Here is a 13,469-nt window from a genome sequence, read left to right on the forward strand (position 1 = left end):
AGTAGCACTGAATATATGAAAATTAATAAAAACGTAAGTGACAAGATTTTTTTATAAATCGGCAAAATTAAACTCATTTGAATCTAAATTATGTTGGTTCTCAGTTATTCATTGAAGATTGTTTATTTTTGAGACTTTATATTTGTGATTGCCCTTCTGTGTCCGTTTTAACCCTTTGAATAATTGTAAACTGAATTGCTGTAGAGTCAAAGAGGATACAGGATTAACAGTTATTTGTTAATTAAGATTGCAAAAAGACATCACCCAAGAAAGTTGCCGCTTTGAAGACCAGTAAAATGAAACTAGCAAATGCACAAGTTCTTGTTCGCAAGAATGAGAAAATGAAGCATAAAGTCGAAAAGGAATATTCCCTGGAGGATTAAAACGGGGATTAATCATGTCGCTATGTTTATTACTGCGTTTATTGTTCAGTTTATTATTTTGTGGGATTATGTTTCAAGGACATTATACAAATAGATAAAGTTTATGAGAGGATCACAAAAACACTCAGTAAAGAGAACCGTGGCAAAATCGCTCAGATATAGAAGAAAACTACCTTGTCAATATATTTTCCGGAAGAAAGAAGAACCAAGAAAAAAATGACGTATCTTGAATGAGTATTTGAAAAACCGTGAATGCTATTGGAGCTGTTGTACCGTGTACTCTGCGAGACAAGCGTTCAAATGTTGCGGGTGTATTGCTTAATCCGAACGGCATAAACTTGAACTGGTATAATCCATTGCCGATGGAAAAGGCAGTCTTATCTTCAGGGCAAACGGCCACCTGCTTTTCAGATCTAATGTTGAGAACCATCAGCATTCAGCCAAGATGTTCAGGGTATCATCTATTTTGGGAAGAGGGTAACTGTCCTTTCTGGTGACATCATTAAGTCATCTATAGTCAAGGCAAAATATTTTCGATTCATCTTTCTTAGTCAGCAACACAACAGGTGATGACCCGGAGCTGTTTGGTTCCTCGATCATTCCTTCCTCCAATATGTCCTTAACGATGGATGAAGCTTCGTCTTGCTTTGCGAAGGAAAGTTGTCTCGGTGGTTGGCGTATGATCTTGGCATCACCAGTATTGATCTGATGTTGAACTGAATCAGTAAAATAATTAAGCTTGAGAAAGCTATTGCCTGTCGAAACACGTGTCGCGGTTTTTGTAAAACCATTTATAGTGAAAATCATAAACTAAACTGTATTAATGAAATTTAATACGGATTTTCATCAAGTATCGGCCAGTTCTATTCAATTACCAAATGATACTTTTATTCCCGTGGGTTTGACAATAATTGACTACACTGTACAATAATCAAACTTTACTTCATTTCACTGTTAATACAACCGAACCCTTGAACTTCAAACTAATATTCAAATGTCTATCGCCTTATTTGAATTCAATCCGCACCGCATTGTCTCTTGACTTGACTTCATTTCTCGATCGGGGTGTGGGTAGCGTTTATATATGGTAATCGAATTCTCTCGAAGTGAATAAGGAATTTGCTAGAAGTATATCGAAGCGACGCGGCATCTAACTAGAACAGTCGCGAAGCGCTCGTCGAACTGAGCGCGATCATGGGGTCACGTCACAATTGATTTACGGTGAGCGGCGTTATTTTTTTAGATTATCTTCGATTTTGTATGTACACTCAAAAATCTGTGACATCCTATAGCGGGTATTAAGTCAGCTAAGAAAATTCTTTTTTACTATTCCGAGCTTTCGACAAACTCTGTCTTCTTCAAGGCTACAAATAAAGGATAGAGTGTACGACTTGGAACGCCGAATATGTTCTATTTCAACCTCACCTATCCATTACTACCGGAATAATCCAGTGACGTCCGTTAATCAAATTTATGACTTTCAATTGATAGGTCATACTGAAATGGATACATATTCGTTATTTAAGTATTTACCTCATTTACCTGATTAAATATCCGAGTTTCATACATTTGTATATAGTCGTGAACTTCATCAGCTTGAAAATCTCATACTTTTTGTTCGATAACCGCTTTAGAACTGAGGAAAGTTGTATGAAACAACTGATAGTGATATATGACACTAACATGCTTTTAAGATCGTGATAATGTAGATTGCATAAGAGTATAGAAAAAGAGCAGCCTGGAGTAAGTTTAAGCGATGATACCTGTTCTTATGAAGATGCCATCTGTAGAATCCACAGAAAGCTCAATCCACGAATATCAAAGTCAAGCTTTGGCAATAACCGCCGAAATGAGTCGTTCCGTGTCTTCCACTGCAGCTTTCACTGCAAGGCAACTAGATAACGGGAAAAATGCCTTCGCTTTTACTTACGTGGTTCAGCCTAGCACCACTGATGTCATCTATGGCAGGTGGAAATAGCGCTGCCTGTTGTTGAATCACGAATACCTTGTCTTTGCTCTCTTGTTTCATCTATAGTTACCTTGTGGTGAGAGCTGGAGTGAAAAATAGACAACGAATATCGGCGATCGATATCAAGCTATGGCTTTGCAGCGGTCCGCCTTGGAGAGCTTCGTTTATCTTTGATATTTGTGGATAAACTCTTCTGTTGATCCCAAAAAGGGGGTAATTGGAGGTGTGTCCTTCAGGAAAAGTCGTGTCCAACAATGCATCCGTATTTCAGCCCAACATCACTATTAAGACCTATGGCGGGTTTAAACAGCGCTGCCTGGTCAAGGATCACGAATCTTTGGGCTCTGATACCATCTGTATTAGTAGTATTTTCTTATGAGCATGGCTGTGTTTATGTTCCAACTGTATCGTTGTGTTCTGGTGGAATATACAGTATCATCAACGATAAAGATATTAAGAAATAGGAGGACAAAGTGTCCTATTTCCGTTAAATCCCATATAAAGTTCAACACTCGGCTTAACAATATAATCATAATGAAAATTGTTTTTAATAAATCCCAGATACTGGAAAATTATTCATCCATAAAAATCGCAATTGTTTTTTTTTATAAAACAAGTAAAGAAATAATGTTGGAAAATGTTCAACTCAGAAAATCCTACTGAAAAAACCAAAACTGTAAGTTTGATCAAATCATATTCCAATGTCGAATTTGAAAAACTATGTGTTTAACAATTTTGTACTACACGTAAGAATATACTTAGTATATAATTATTTTCTTTAAGGTAATCAACCTTGGTAGATATCAGTTTACGCCTAAAATGATTATCGTCGTGTAAATTAGAGGTTTTATCTAATTAGAGTCTGTATTTTACGAGGCATATCTCCTCCTAAATCTGTAAAGTAGTAAGCAAATATAGTTAATATATTATTATACACATGATTCGTTTCATTAACTGTAATGAGACAGACGTTGGTTTTATGGCGTCACTCTGTAGTTATCATTAACTGGAAAAATTGAACTGTTGATACTTTCACTGTTTTTTTTTTTCATCTCGCGATAAAACGAAGATTCTTTCTTGAAATTTTCACTATTCTTTTTAGTTCCATGAAAATGGAAATTGAATTCGATACTTTTCCGAAAACATTTCCGATCGAATAACTGCAAAATGACTGCAGATATAAAAAAAATTCCATGTCACCAGTTTTACACGCATATCAACAAATTGTAATTAATTGTAATTAATAATTATAATAGTACAGGTGATAGCGAAGAATTGAAAGACATGAAAATATCAAAAATTGTAGAACCAATTTTTTGAAAATAATTTTTCATAATTGTATATTGAATAGATTATATCAACAGAAAAACAATCTGTAGATAAAAACTGAAAATATCGAATAAATTCGTTGGTGTTCTTTTGTTTATTAAGAACTAAATCGGTTATACATATCGAAAATCACCAAGAAACAATCATATTAATAATAATAATAATAATAATCGTCTTTATTGTTACCCAGCTGTAGTTACATACAAATATTTAAATAAATTAAAGAGCTAGTTGCTGACATAACAAAAGGCGAAGTTCAACTCAATTAGCACAAACTTAGTTGTTTTCAACCTTTAATAGGTTCTTATAAAGTCGAAAGTTCAGGTAATATTCCGGGAAAAATCTAAGTTTGACATATTCCTTCGAGATCTCAATAAATGTTGAAAATATGAAAGAAATATGTATCTCATCGAGTTGCGGGGCTGATTTTTTTAATGAATTTTTTTTTGTTTGTCATGAAAAAATGAAAAACATTTCATTGCCAGTTTGCCGCAACTTCAGGAAATAATTTAGAACCTTCGAATTGTTTGCCAATTTTCTTATTCCTTTTCACGGTCGTCAGTTAAATGGAGAAGTTTTCATTTTTTCCAATATAGAACAATTATAAAAATGCAGGCAAAATAGAAGAAAACTGTGAAAGAATTATCAAAATAAAATATCTCTACAAATGATGAAGTTATGGGCAGTTGAAGTTGCGCCTGCAAGAGTAATTTTGTCCGGACTGTGACATTATCTGACCCAGAGGACAATGTTCATATTCGCTTTGTGGTTTTAGTACTTGAAAGTTTTACTAGCTCTGTTCGTGTCGTATTTCATTAATTACGGTGTCTGAAAATAAAAAATGCTCTTACAGATAGTTTATCGCGGCTAGGTCAGGTGACGTCAGCTGCTTGTCATTTTCCGCTGAAATGCGCTGAATTCAATGACATTTGTCAATACATTTATTGATGATTTCTACAAAATTATTTCCATTCCACTCTTTTGTTTCAAGTCCAATTAGGCTAACCTAGCATCATTCATATCGTGAAACTTCTTCTTTGTGGGGCATTCATCTGGAATAGAAGAAATGGCCTATCTAATCAGTTGCTTGTCGACTAGATTATTGAATCTTCGAGTTCATAAAGGTGTCAGGGTGTAGATACCTTTATTGTTTGATAAAGAAATAATTTTAATTTGTTAGGGGTACTAACTATCTGTAAAAATATGTTTTACATAATAAACTATACCAAACCTACAGTACACACATCTTGTTGAGAATCTTGTATTGCCTGGTTATCAACCTACCTAACCTATTTAATGAATTATTTAAACTTGAAGGAAATAAAAAAAAATTCTTCTCTTGGACAAAAGCCAAGCTGTAAATTCAATCACGTTTATAAATGTTGCGAAGTTTATGTAGATACGTTCATTTCTAAAACAGTTTATTCTTGTTCATGTCTCCGGTATAACTAATTTATATTATATCTATACTTATCTCAATTTCATATTATACTTTTCTACATTTTTTGTATTAAATTTGTTTGTACTGAATGTCTCATTTTATATTATATAATAGTTTAGATAAAAAATGTACTAGATTTACAATTATCAAGATGAAAAATTTTATTAAAACTATGAAATACAAATCAATTCACTGAATGTATTTAATTAAAAAAAGAAGGAGAAAAAAATCACCTTGAAGGTGCGACTTAGTTTCGTCCTGTTCATCAAAAAGGACATATGCCTCCTCACTCACAAGCGATTTTGGTGAAATTGGGGACACCTGTGAATTAGTGTATTCGTGCCACGTGCCACTGTATGGGTGCCTGCAATATGAAGTGTATTGCCCGTTGTAAATAGTACCACTGTGATCCGATGAAATAAATCCTGCCTCTTTGTTCCCTCCCAACATAACATAATATATTAGTTCGATATCATAATATTATTGATTGTTTATTTACAACTGCTTGAGGGTGATTTTTCGTACTTTAAAATTATGTCTGATGATAAATATTTTCAACTATCTTTCAGGTTGTCCCATGAATCTCTTATTTCAGATGCCCTATATATTTGTTTTCCTTAATTATTTTTTTTTATTCTCATACAAAGCGGTCAATAAATTACTACTCATTGGAATCATTTGAAAATATCCCATTTTTTTTATTTGAATTAATTCTTCATGAAATTCTGGAGGCATTTTGCATATAATTTCATGTACTGGGATACGAGTACATGAATGATTCGATGAACTGAAAATTTGACTTAATTTTCATAATTTTTCAGTTTCAGTTCATTGATAATCAAATCAAATAAGGAAGAGCACATTTTTATTCATGCATGATGATGTCATAACGATCATTATGTTAAAAAAATAAAAATTATTGCAAATTGCGCTTATATAATCCATCTTTAACAATTTATTTTGTTTCAGTTCAAATTACACCGGTCGATACATCAGTAGTCTTTCTGCAAAAAAAAACTTTCAACCTAGCCTGTAATGTTTCATATTCGGATAATCAGACTCCTACAATTAAATGGTAAGTTGACATATTCCTTAACAGAATCCATCGTTATTGAATGTTCAAAGCGTTTATACGTAGAATCAGAACCTCTGAAGAGAATTTTTGTTCTGATATGGGAAATGTGTTTTCAAGAGATTCAAAAAATTGGAGTTATCTTTCAACTGTCCTATTCACAACAATAGCAACAACTTGCAAAATAATAATGATAGAGATTTCATAATCGAATGAGGAATAAAGTGTGTGGTTTATATGCTAAATCAGTAGCTACATAATGCGTACCTTCTACTTGGAATTATCGTTCCCAGTGTTTTAGAATCTTGTCATTTTGAAAATATGATGTACTCTTGCTATTTTTTTATTTTGTCAAGAAAATAATATTGCCCAGTTGGAAATTACTAGATCATGACTTAGCGTAGGCAAGGACGCGGTTAATAGGAATTCAATTAAAAGTTACTGGTCTCATTTGGATGCCATCTACAGTAAATTACAAATTGTACTGCCTTTACAATACTCGTTATTGTACTCATTTGTACTTACACAGGAGGCAACCCATTGAAACAATGGATCATGTTCGCCTGTTTGTTTGAAAGGGATAATAAAGCGTCAAGAGATTCCAAATATTAAATGTTCTATACTTCTCATCCGTTTCCTCGATAGAAATGTTTATCAATCTGATCAGTAACAAAATATGGGGCTTACCCCAGAGTTTAATGCATTATACCTTACACTCCTGATCGTAATGCTATCTCTAAAAACCATCAAGGAAACGACGATTTTCTTCTTTTTACACCTCTGATATCTATGTCGTCAAGGATTCCGGCAATCTCTATCAGCAATTATGTAGGATCTAGGTGATTGATATTCTTGTCATTTGTTCAAGAACTGTCTTCACTTTTGAGGTCCGACTTTGGTTTCTATTTCTTACTAATAACTTTTTAAAGGAATTTTTTGCAATAGGAATAATAACATATAATTCATTATAACATCAAAATTAACAGTTCAAAAATAACTTTTCAACACGCTCAAAGGTGCGAACTCGTTTCCTCCTTTTCATAAAAGAGGATATATGCATCTCCACTCAAAAGCGATTTTGATGAAATTGGTGACACGTGTGAATCATTATATTCGTGCCACGTGCCAGTATCAAGATGTCTGCAGAATGCTGTATAATGTCCGTTGTAGGTAGACCCACTGTGATTCGAAAGTACATATAGATTATGTACACATTGTCTGCTGTATAATGTTCATATCTAATCCATCCAGAGGAAATTTGATGGCAACATTAAACTTACCTCTAAATCTTTCTGTTAGAGAATTTTTTTTAAATGAATGAAACTTATGGAACGATAGAGACTTTGTTCATTTTCTTCTTTCCTTGCAAATTGAACACGTCGGTTTTTCATGTTCATCCCAAGTTTCTTATCTAGTGAAGAAATCCAAGCATTGTGAGAAAACTCAATTGGCCAGTTCTTTGTAGTATGGGGAGTGACAAATCCCAGAACGGATCGAAGGTTACAGATGAGTGTCCACAATGTGTGCACATCATCGTGGATTTCAATTGACCAACGAAATTATCTTCAATCTTAGAGTTATATGTACTCAAATGAATCAGCCATGACTCTTGTGCTTTTTCGCTGTCGCTCAGCTTTTCGTTAATCTCCGTTAAGGTCGGTTTAGGTTTTTCAATAATTCTATTAATGTCATAACCTTCTAAAAGATAACGAAAGAACTCCTGGGCGTCTTGATGCGCATGACCCATGAATCGAGGGAAAAAACTCTGAATCTGACTGTTTAAGGAGACTGTGTTCACTGCTCTATCAGATGAATCTTCTGACCACAATTCCGTGATAACTTCTGCGAAAGCTTCGATTAAAGCACCCTCCGTACTAGAAATATCAGTATTGATATCTTTCGTGTACTCATCCTTTTTCAAATATTCCAGTAACCATCTCGTATTTGATAAACATTGGATTACACTGTTCATGAAGCAGGTGATGCTAATATTTTTCCACCCATTAAGCCCAAGGGTTTTGACTGAGGAATGTATCACTGATCTAATTGTGTTGTAGCTGTTGGTAATACGTTCGCCACCGCTGTTTTCTTTCCAGTAATCACGGATGCGATGATTAATTAGACCAACGGAATGAGGAATTTGAAGTTAAGTTGCTCGAAACTGAATCAGATATATTCTTGGTGGTTTTTATTTTTTTTTCTTCGTCGAAAAAATGTTTTTCTCTGTAATTTATATGTAGGTATGAATTTGGGAAAAATAACAAAAAAATCCACGTCTAAATATTACGCTTTTGTTTAAACAAATATATATGTAACATATCTGCTACATTTTGCACAAGTGGTACATTGATTGTAAGTGACTTATTTTGTATGAAATTGTAAGAAACAATTATTATTTTTATTATACTTTTCCCCTCGACCCGTGTTGACTCTCTTATATAAAAATCAAGAATTTATCATTTGTCATGTCGAGCAAATGATAAAATAATCGCTAGTACCAGTTTTTAGTATGCATTGCAATTTTGTAGCGACCAATCAAACCATTTAATGTGTAGACACCCCCCATATGTCTATAGTACATTGGGGCATGGAATATCTATAGTTTTCTTCTCTATTTTGTCGAAATGTTTTACTTGCGATAAAGGTAATTGACCAGTGAAAGAAGATAGAAGGGTTACTATTTTATTATCTTTCCACAGAACAGATGAAATTTCCACGCCTTCGGTACTCGTATTAATTCTTGAGAAGTTCCATGCTTTTGTTTCGCCATTTCTTTATTATTAGCCAGTTTGCAATAAAAAAAATTTCAGCCAATTTGTACCTAATTTGTGTTATATAAACAGGCCAATTTCTTTGAAAGAGGTTGACAATGATTCATGGTGAATTTTACTAGTTCGGACTTCTATTGTCTAATATGGAATATGATTTGAATTCTCTAAAAGTAACAAATAAAATTGAAAAATTAAAATGAAAATTTCAGATTTATTCCCCACCAGTGGTTCCAGTTCAACCTTTCAAATCTCATCCTCATTTCGACTCTCACGGTGTTAGTGATCATTGTAGACTATAATCCCTCACTGAACTTGAGAAGTAAAAAGGCAAGGTCTTGTGGGAGACACGAAAAGCACCTGCAAAAATTTTCTCTCTGAAGAAACTTGAACTTATTTTGATATCTCTTAAACAAAATTACTGTTTTGAAATGAACACAATCCGGACCGTTTTACTTTCTGCATTTCGTTATCCTTTATGACATCGATGAAGTACATGAATTTATCGTTGAAATTTTAAACAACGTGTAAGTGGGTTCAATTCTTACATCTATATTTAAAAAATCTCTTTAAGTGGTTTTGATTCTTACTACTTTCATCTTGATTGTAGTATTTCGAAATATGTGTCATTGTTCAGCAACAAGAGGTGACGGAATAAACATTGACAACGAATTAAATTTAATATCTTCAATATAACAAAATCAGTATTTCTTGTTTTCCTTGAAACAAAAAATACATCGTTACCAGCAGTGTAATCTTGTGGTAACTATGTCAATTCTTACAAAACCCACCATGGGTGTATCAATACACTGCTTTAAAAGTGGATTAATTTCCATATCATTGCTAAATCGTCTAAAATTGTGTGTTATCCACTTTTGTTTTATCTTCTGATTGTATAACTAACTCAAATTTTAAATGGCAATTTCTTTTTTGTATCAATAAGGTAGCTCTTGTGTAGCTCAATACGATTGTTACTGAATATTTAAACTTTGCATACCTGCAAATTCACAGATTTAATTTTATGATTATAACAGTGATTAGCTCCCTATATTACTGTAATTGTAAGAAACCATTGACAAACCATATAATTTCAAAAAATAAATATTCGCTCACAAAATCTTTTGCGTAAACGAGTGAGCCATGGTCAGCAAATTTTTCAACGTGTAGGATCTTAATTCACTGAGCAGGAGGTTGTAGAATTTAGCTGCGTTGTATGAGAAGTTGCTAGTAAATACAGAAGACCTGTATTCAGGAATGACCAGTACATACCTGTTTCTAGTGGAAAAGCTGTTAATATTTGAGAATTAATGTAGCATTCCGGTGTTCAAGACTTTGTGGGTGTTTGTGAGTGCAGTGTCCTGAGTGTCTCTAGTTACAGCCAACCTGATTCCTTCATGACCGGTGATATGTGGTCGAATTTTCGAATGCCAAAAGAAAAACGAAGGCAACTGTTTTTGGATTCGTTGAAGACGTAGGGAATCAGATTGAAGTAACGCATGCTATCGCAATATGAAAGTTTCGAAATTACTAGCGTCTCACTTAATTTTAGTTTGAGTTGTTTGTTGAGTAAGACGCAATTTGGAAACAGTTGCCTTAAGTTTCATAAACCACACCTCACGATTTGATCTCCACAAACTTTTTTGAAAAATATATCACGACATGTTTCTCTAACACAGTAGCTTTGTCAACAGTGGTTTGAATACCACAAGTCCACCAAACCCTATCTTCTGCTATATCGAGTTGGATTTCAAATCCCTGACTCTTTCGTGCTCTCTGCCTGTGATATAGGCTTAGTTATGACTCTGAAATGTGCGTTGCACGGTCGAGACTAGGTTCTCGCCGCCGTGTTCTTTGTTGAAACTTTGTTCAACTCGTAGCTTCCTGAGGTTACTAGCCAGTGACCTCACCTCGCGGAGATGCGAGGCCTTTTGAAGCGGGAAGGGTCGTCGATATCATAATCTAACGCGGCCCTGACTAGGGGGTTTCCGTGAGTTTCGGCCAGTTCGAAGACTCCTCTATTTCGGGTCTGTATACTCTCCCGAATGGTTGGGAGATTCAGGTCCCGTCTGATGTTTGCGTGCAGTGCGTGTTTTGTAAAGTGCAGTTCAGAATTAAACCACAGGCCTAAGTTCCTTGCTTCACTTACAAAAGATGCAGACGCAGAACGTCAATTAATATGAAGAATTTTTAGAAATATCTCGCAATATTTTCGCTCCAAAGATCATTACTGCCGACTGTTTCGAGTTTAACTTTAATTTATGAGCTGATGAAATATCAAAGATGGTCTGTAGATCACGATTAATGAGGTTTTGAGCGGAATCAATGTCGGAGAACTGAAAAGAGAAGTACAGTTGTTACATTTTTTAGGACCAAGGATGGATTCTTGAGGAACACCTTCTGTTACGGACAGAGTCTCTGAGCTGATACCGTCCACCATAACTCTTTGAGTTCGGTTCGATAAGTGATTTATTTCTAACCAGTGACAGCACATTCACAGAAAAACCGAAGAAACTGCGCACAGGATATCAAAGTCGAGAGTGTCGAATGCTTTACTTTAATCCAGAAGTACTAAACAAGTTAATTTACTTTCATCGACAGCCGAAGAGGTCGTCGGTGATGGAAAATAAAGCTATGATTGTGCTGTCTTGAGGTCTGAAACCGGATTGTACAGGTGTGATGATTTGGTGATCATTTATGAAGCTGCAAAATTGGTCCTTCATGATCATCTCAACAACTTTTGAAAGACAATGTAGGATGGTGATATGCCTCAGGCCAGAAAAATCCGAAGGGGAGTTGCACTTAGCTAAAGGAATAATCACACCATTCTTCCAACAACTTGGGAAAACACTCTTAATTAGAATGGCATTAGCAAAAAAGGTTAACAGATGCAAAAGATAACTATCTAAGAGATTCGGGCAATTCTGTTTAACTGCAGACGAGACCGCACTGAAATAAAAAGGTTTATCAATTACAGTAGGACAACAGTATCGTTCTAATATGAAATTTGATAGTTTGAACGCTCAGATTGGGGAATTGAACTGAAGTTTATGTCTTCATCCAAGATAAACTGACAGAAAAAAGTGTAAGGTGATTACTCAAATCCTTGATATCTTGAGCAACACCGAAAGGTTCTTTGAAATCTTCTGATAGAGTGATTTTATCCATTTTGCACCATTGTATCTTCCCCATTGACTTCAACTGTGATAGGGGTAGCAAATCTTCTGGGTCCCATGTATCCATGGGTAACGGTGTCTCATCTTCTTTATCCGACAGCATTATGTTATCACCATCAAAATTGAATTCAGCTTCTGCATTGGTAATTTCGCAGTCATTATCCCCATCACTATCATTTTCAGACACAATATCAGAAGGTATATATCTGCATATTCCTCCATAGCATCGACTTCCAGGTTCATTTCATTGTACAGTCCCTCTTCTGTCATCCCAATCAGCGTAAATGGCAAGTGTTCCTTGAAAAATCTCTTGGCCATTTCTGTAAGAAAATATGTGTTGTTGTATGGAGGAACAAATTTTGCACAGGGTTTATTTTCACAGATTATGAATGAAAAATAAACTTATAAATTGAAATAATGAAACAGGTAGCTTACCTATCTTGCCTGAATTATATTTCATACAACAGAAAAGGTTATTACAATAAATGAATACGCTTTTCAACCGAAATTCAAATGGAGAAACACAACGTACTTTACGAGTTTCGATTGTTTGCTACTCACAACTAACGCTTCGTTTACTGTGATTCAGCCTTGAACAGATGATGACAAAGACCAATAGGAGTGCGTTATTTGATGCGGAAAAGAAAATGAATCGACGTACCACGAAGTATAAGCTCATTACAAAGCGGGATATATTTTGTTCCAGCATACCTCTTACACCAAAAAATTAAGGTTCAAATTTTGCACCAGGATACTTGAAAGAGTTAACATATAAACAATGTTGCAGTCGTGGTTGAAGAAACATAGTCGTATACCTATTGATTTATTGATTATGAAATTTCATATTGTCACAAATATTTCAAGTGGATCGCATTTTCTAGGTCCTTATTATAAACGTTCAGAAATGAAGATATTTTATGTAAAAGAATTACATTTTTTCAATTTTGTGTGTGAACGATCAAAGCAAGAGAGAATAAAATTCAATCACATTCATTATTTCGGTGTTCAGAAAACACTATATATCGAACGCGTCTACAAGAACTCCCCCGCTTCAAACTTTTGTGTCCAATTGTATCGGAATAACTTACTGCCTAATGAGTGTAGGCGCACTTTGAAAACCAAGCTTTGTTGTTCAATTTTTCATAACAAATGCCATAAAACCTACCACATATTTTCACAAAATTAAATTTGATGTTGAAAGTGAGATGAATATTCAGGACAAAAAAATGGTATTCAAAAAATCAAATAACAAAATAAATGTATAATATGAATTTACCAAACCATTGTTACAAAGAGTTTTTGAAGAGTATGTACGTACACATTTAGTCAGAATT

General features: G+C 34.4%; 1 protein-coding gene across 1 annotated transcript in view; it reads left to right on the forward strand.

Moving 5' to 3' along the window:
- The window catches only part of Bsg (immunoglobulin domain-containing protein Bsg), a 78,782-nt gene that overhangs the window by 20,725 nt on the left and 44,588 nt on the right, over positions 1-13,469 (forward strand). The window contains exon 2 of the mRNA XM_023166212.2: positions 6,092-6,197. Coding sequence (XP_023021980.1) covers positions 6,092-6,197 — 106 coding nt within the window. The remainder of the gene's footprint in view (positions 1-6,091; positions 6,198-13,469) is intronic.

This window comes from Leptinotarsa decemlineata, unplaced genomic scaffold (genome assembly GCF_025532065.1).
Source record: "Leptinotarsa decemlineata unplaced genomic scaffold, Ldec_3_MD MMD2_tig00003798_RagTag_RagTag, whole genome shotgun sequence".
Lineage (NCBI taxonomy): Eukaryota > Metazoa > Arthropoda > Insecta > Coleoptera > Chrysomelidae > Leptinotarsa > Leptinotarsa decemlineata.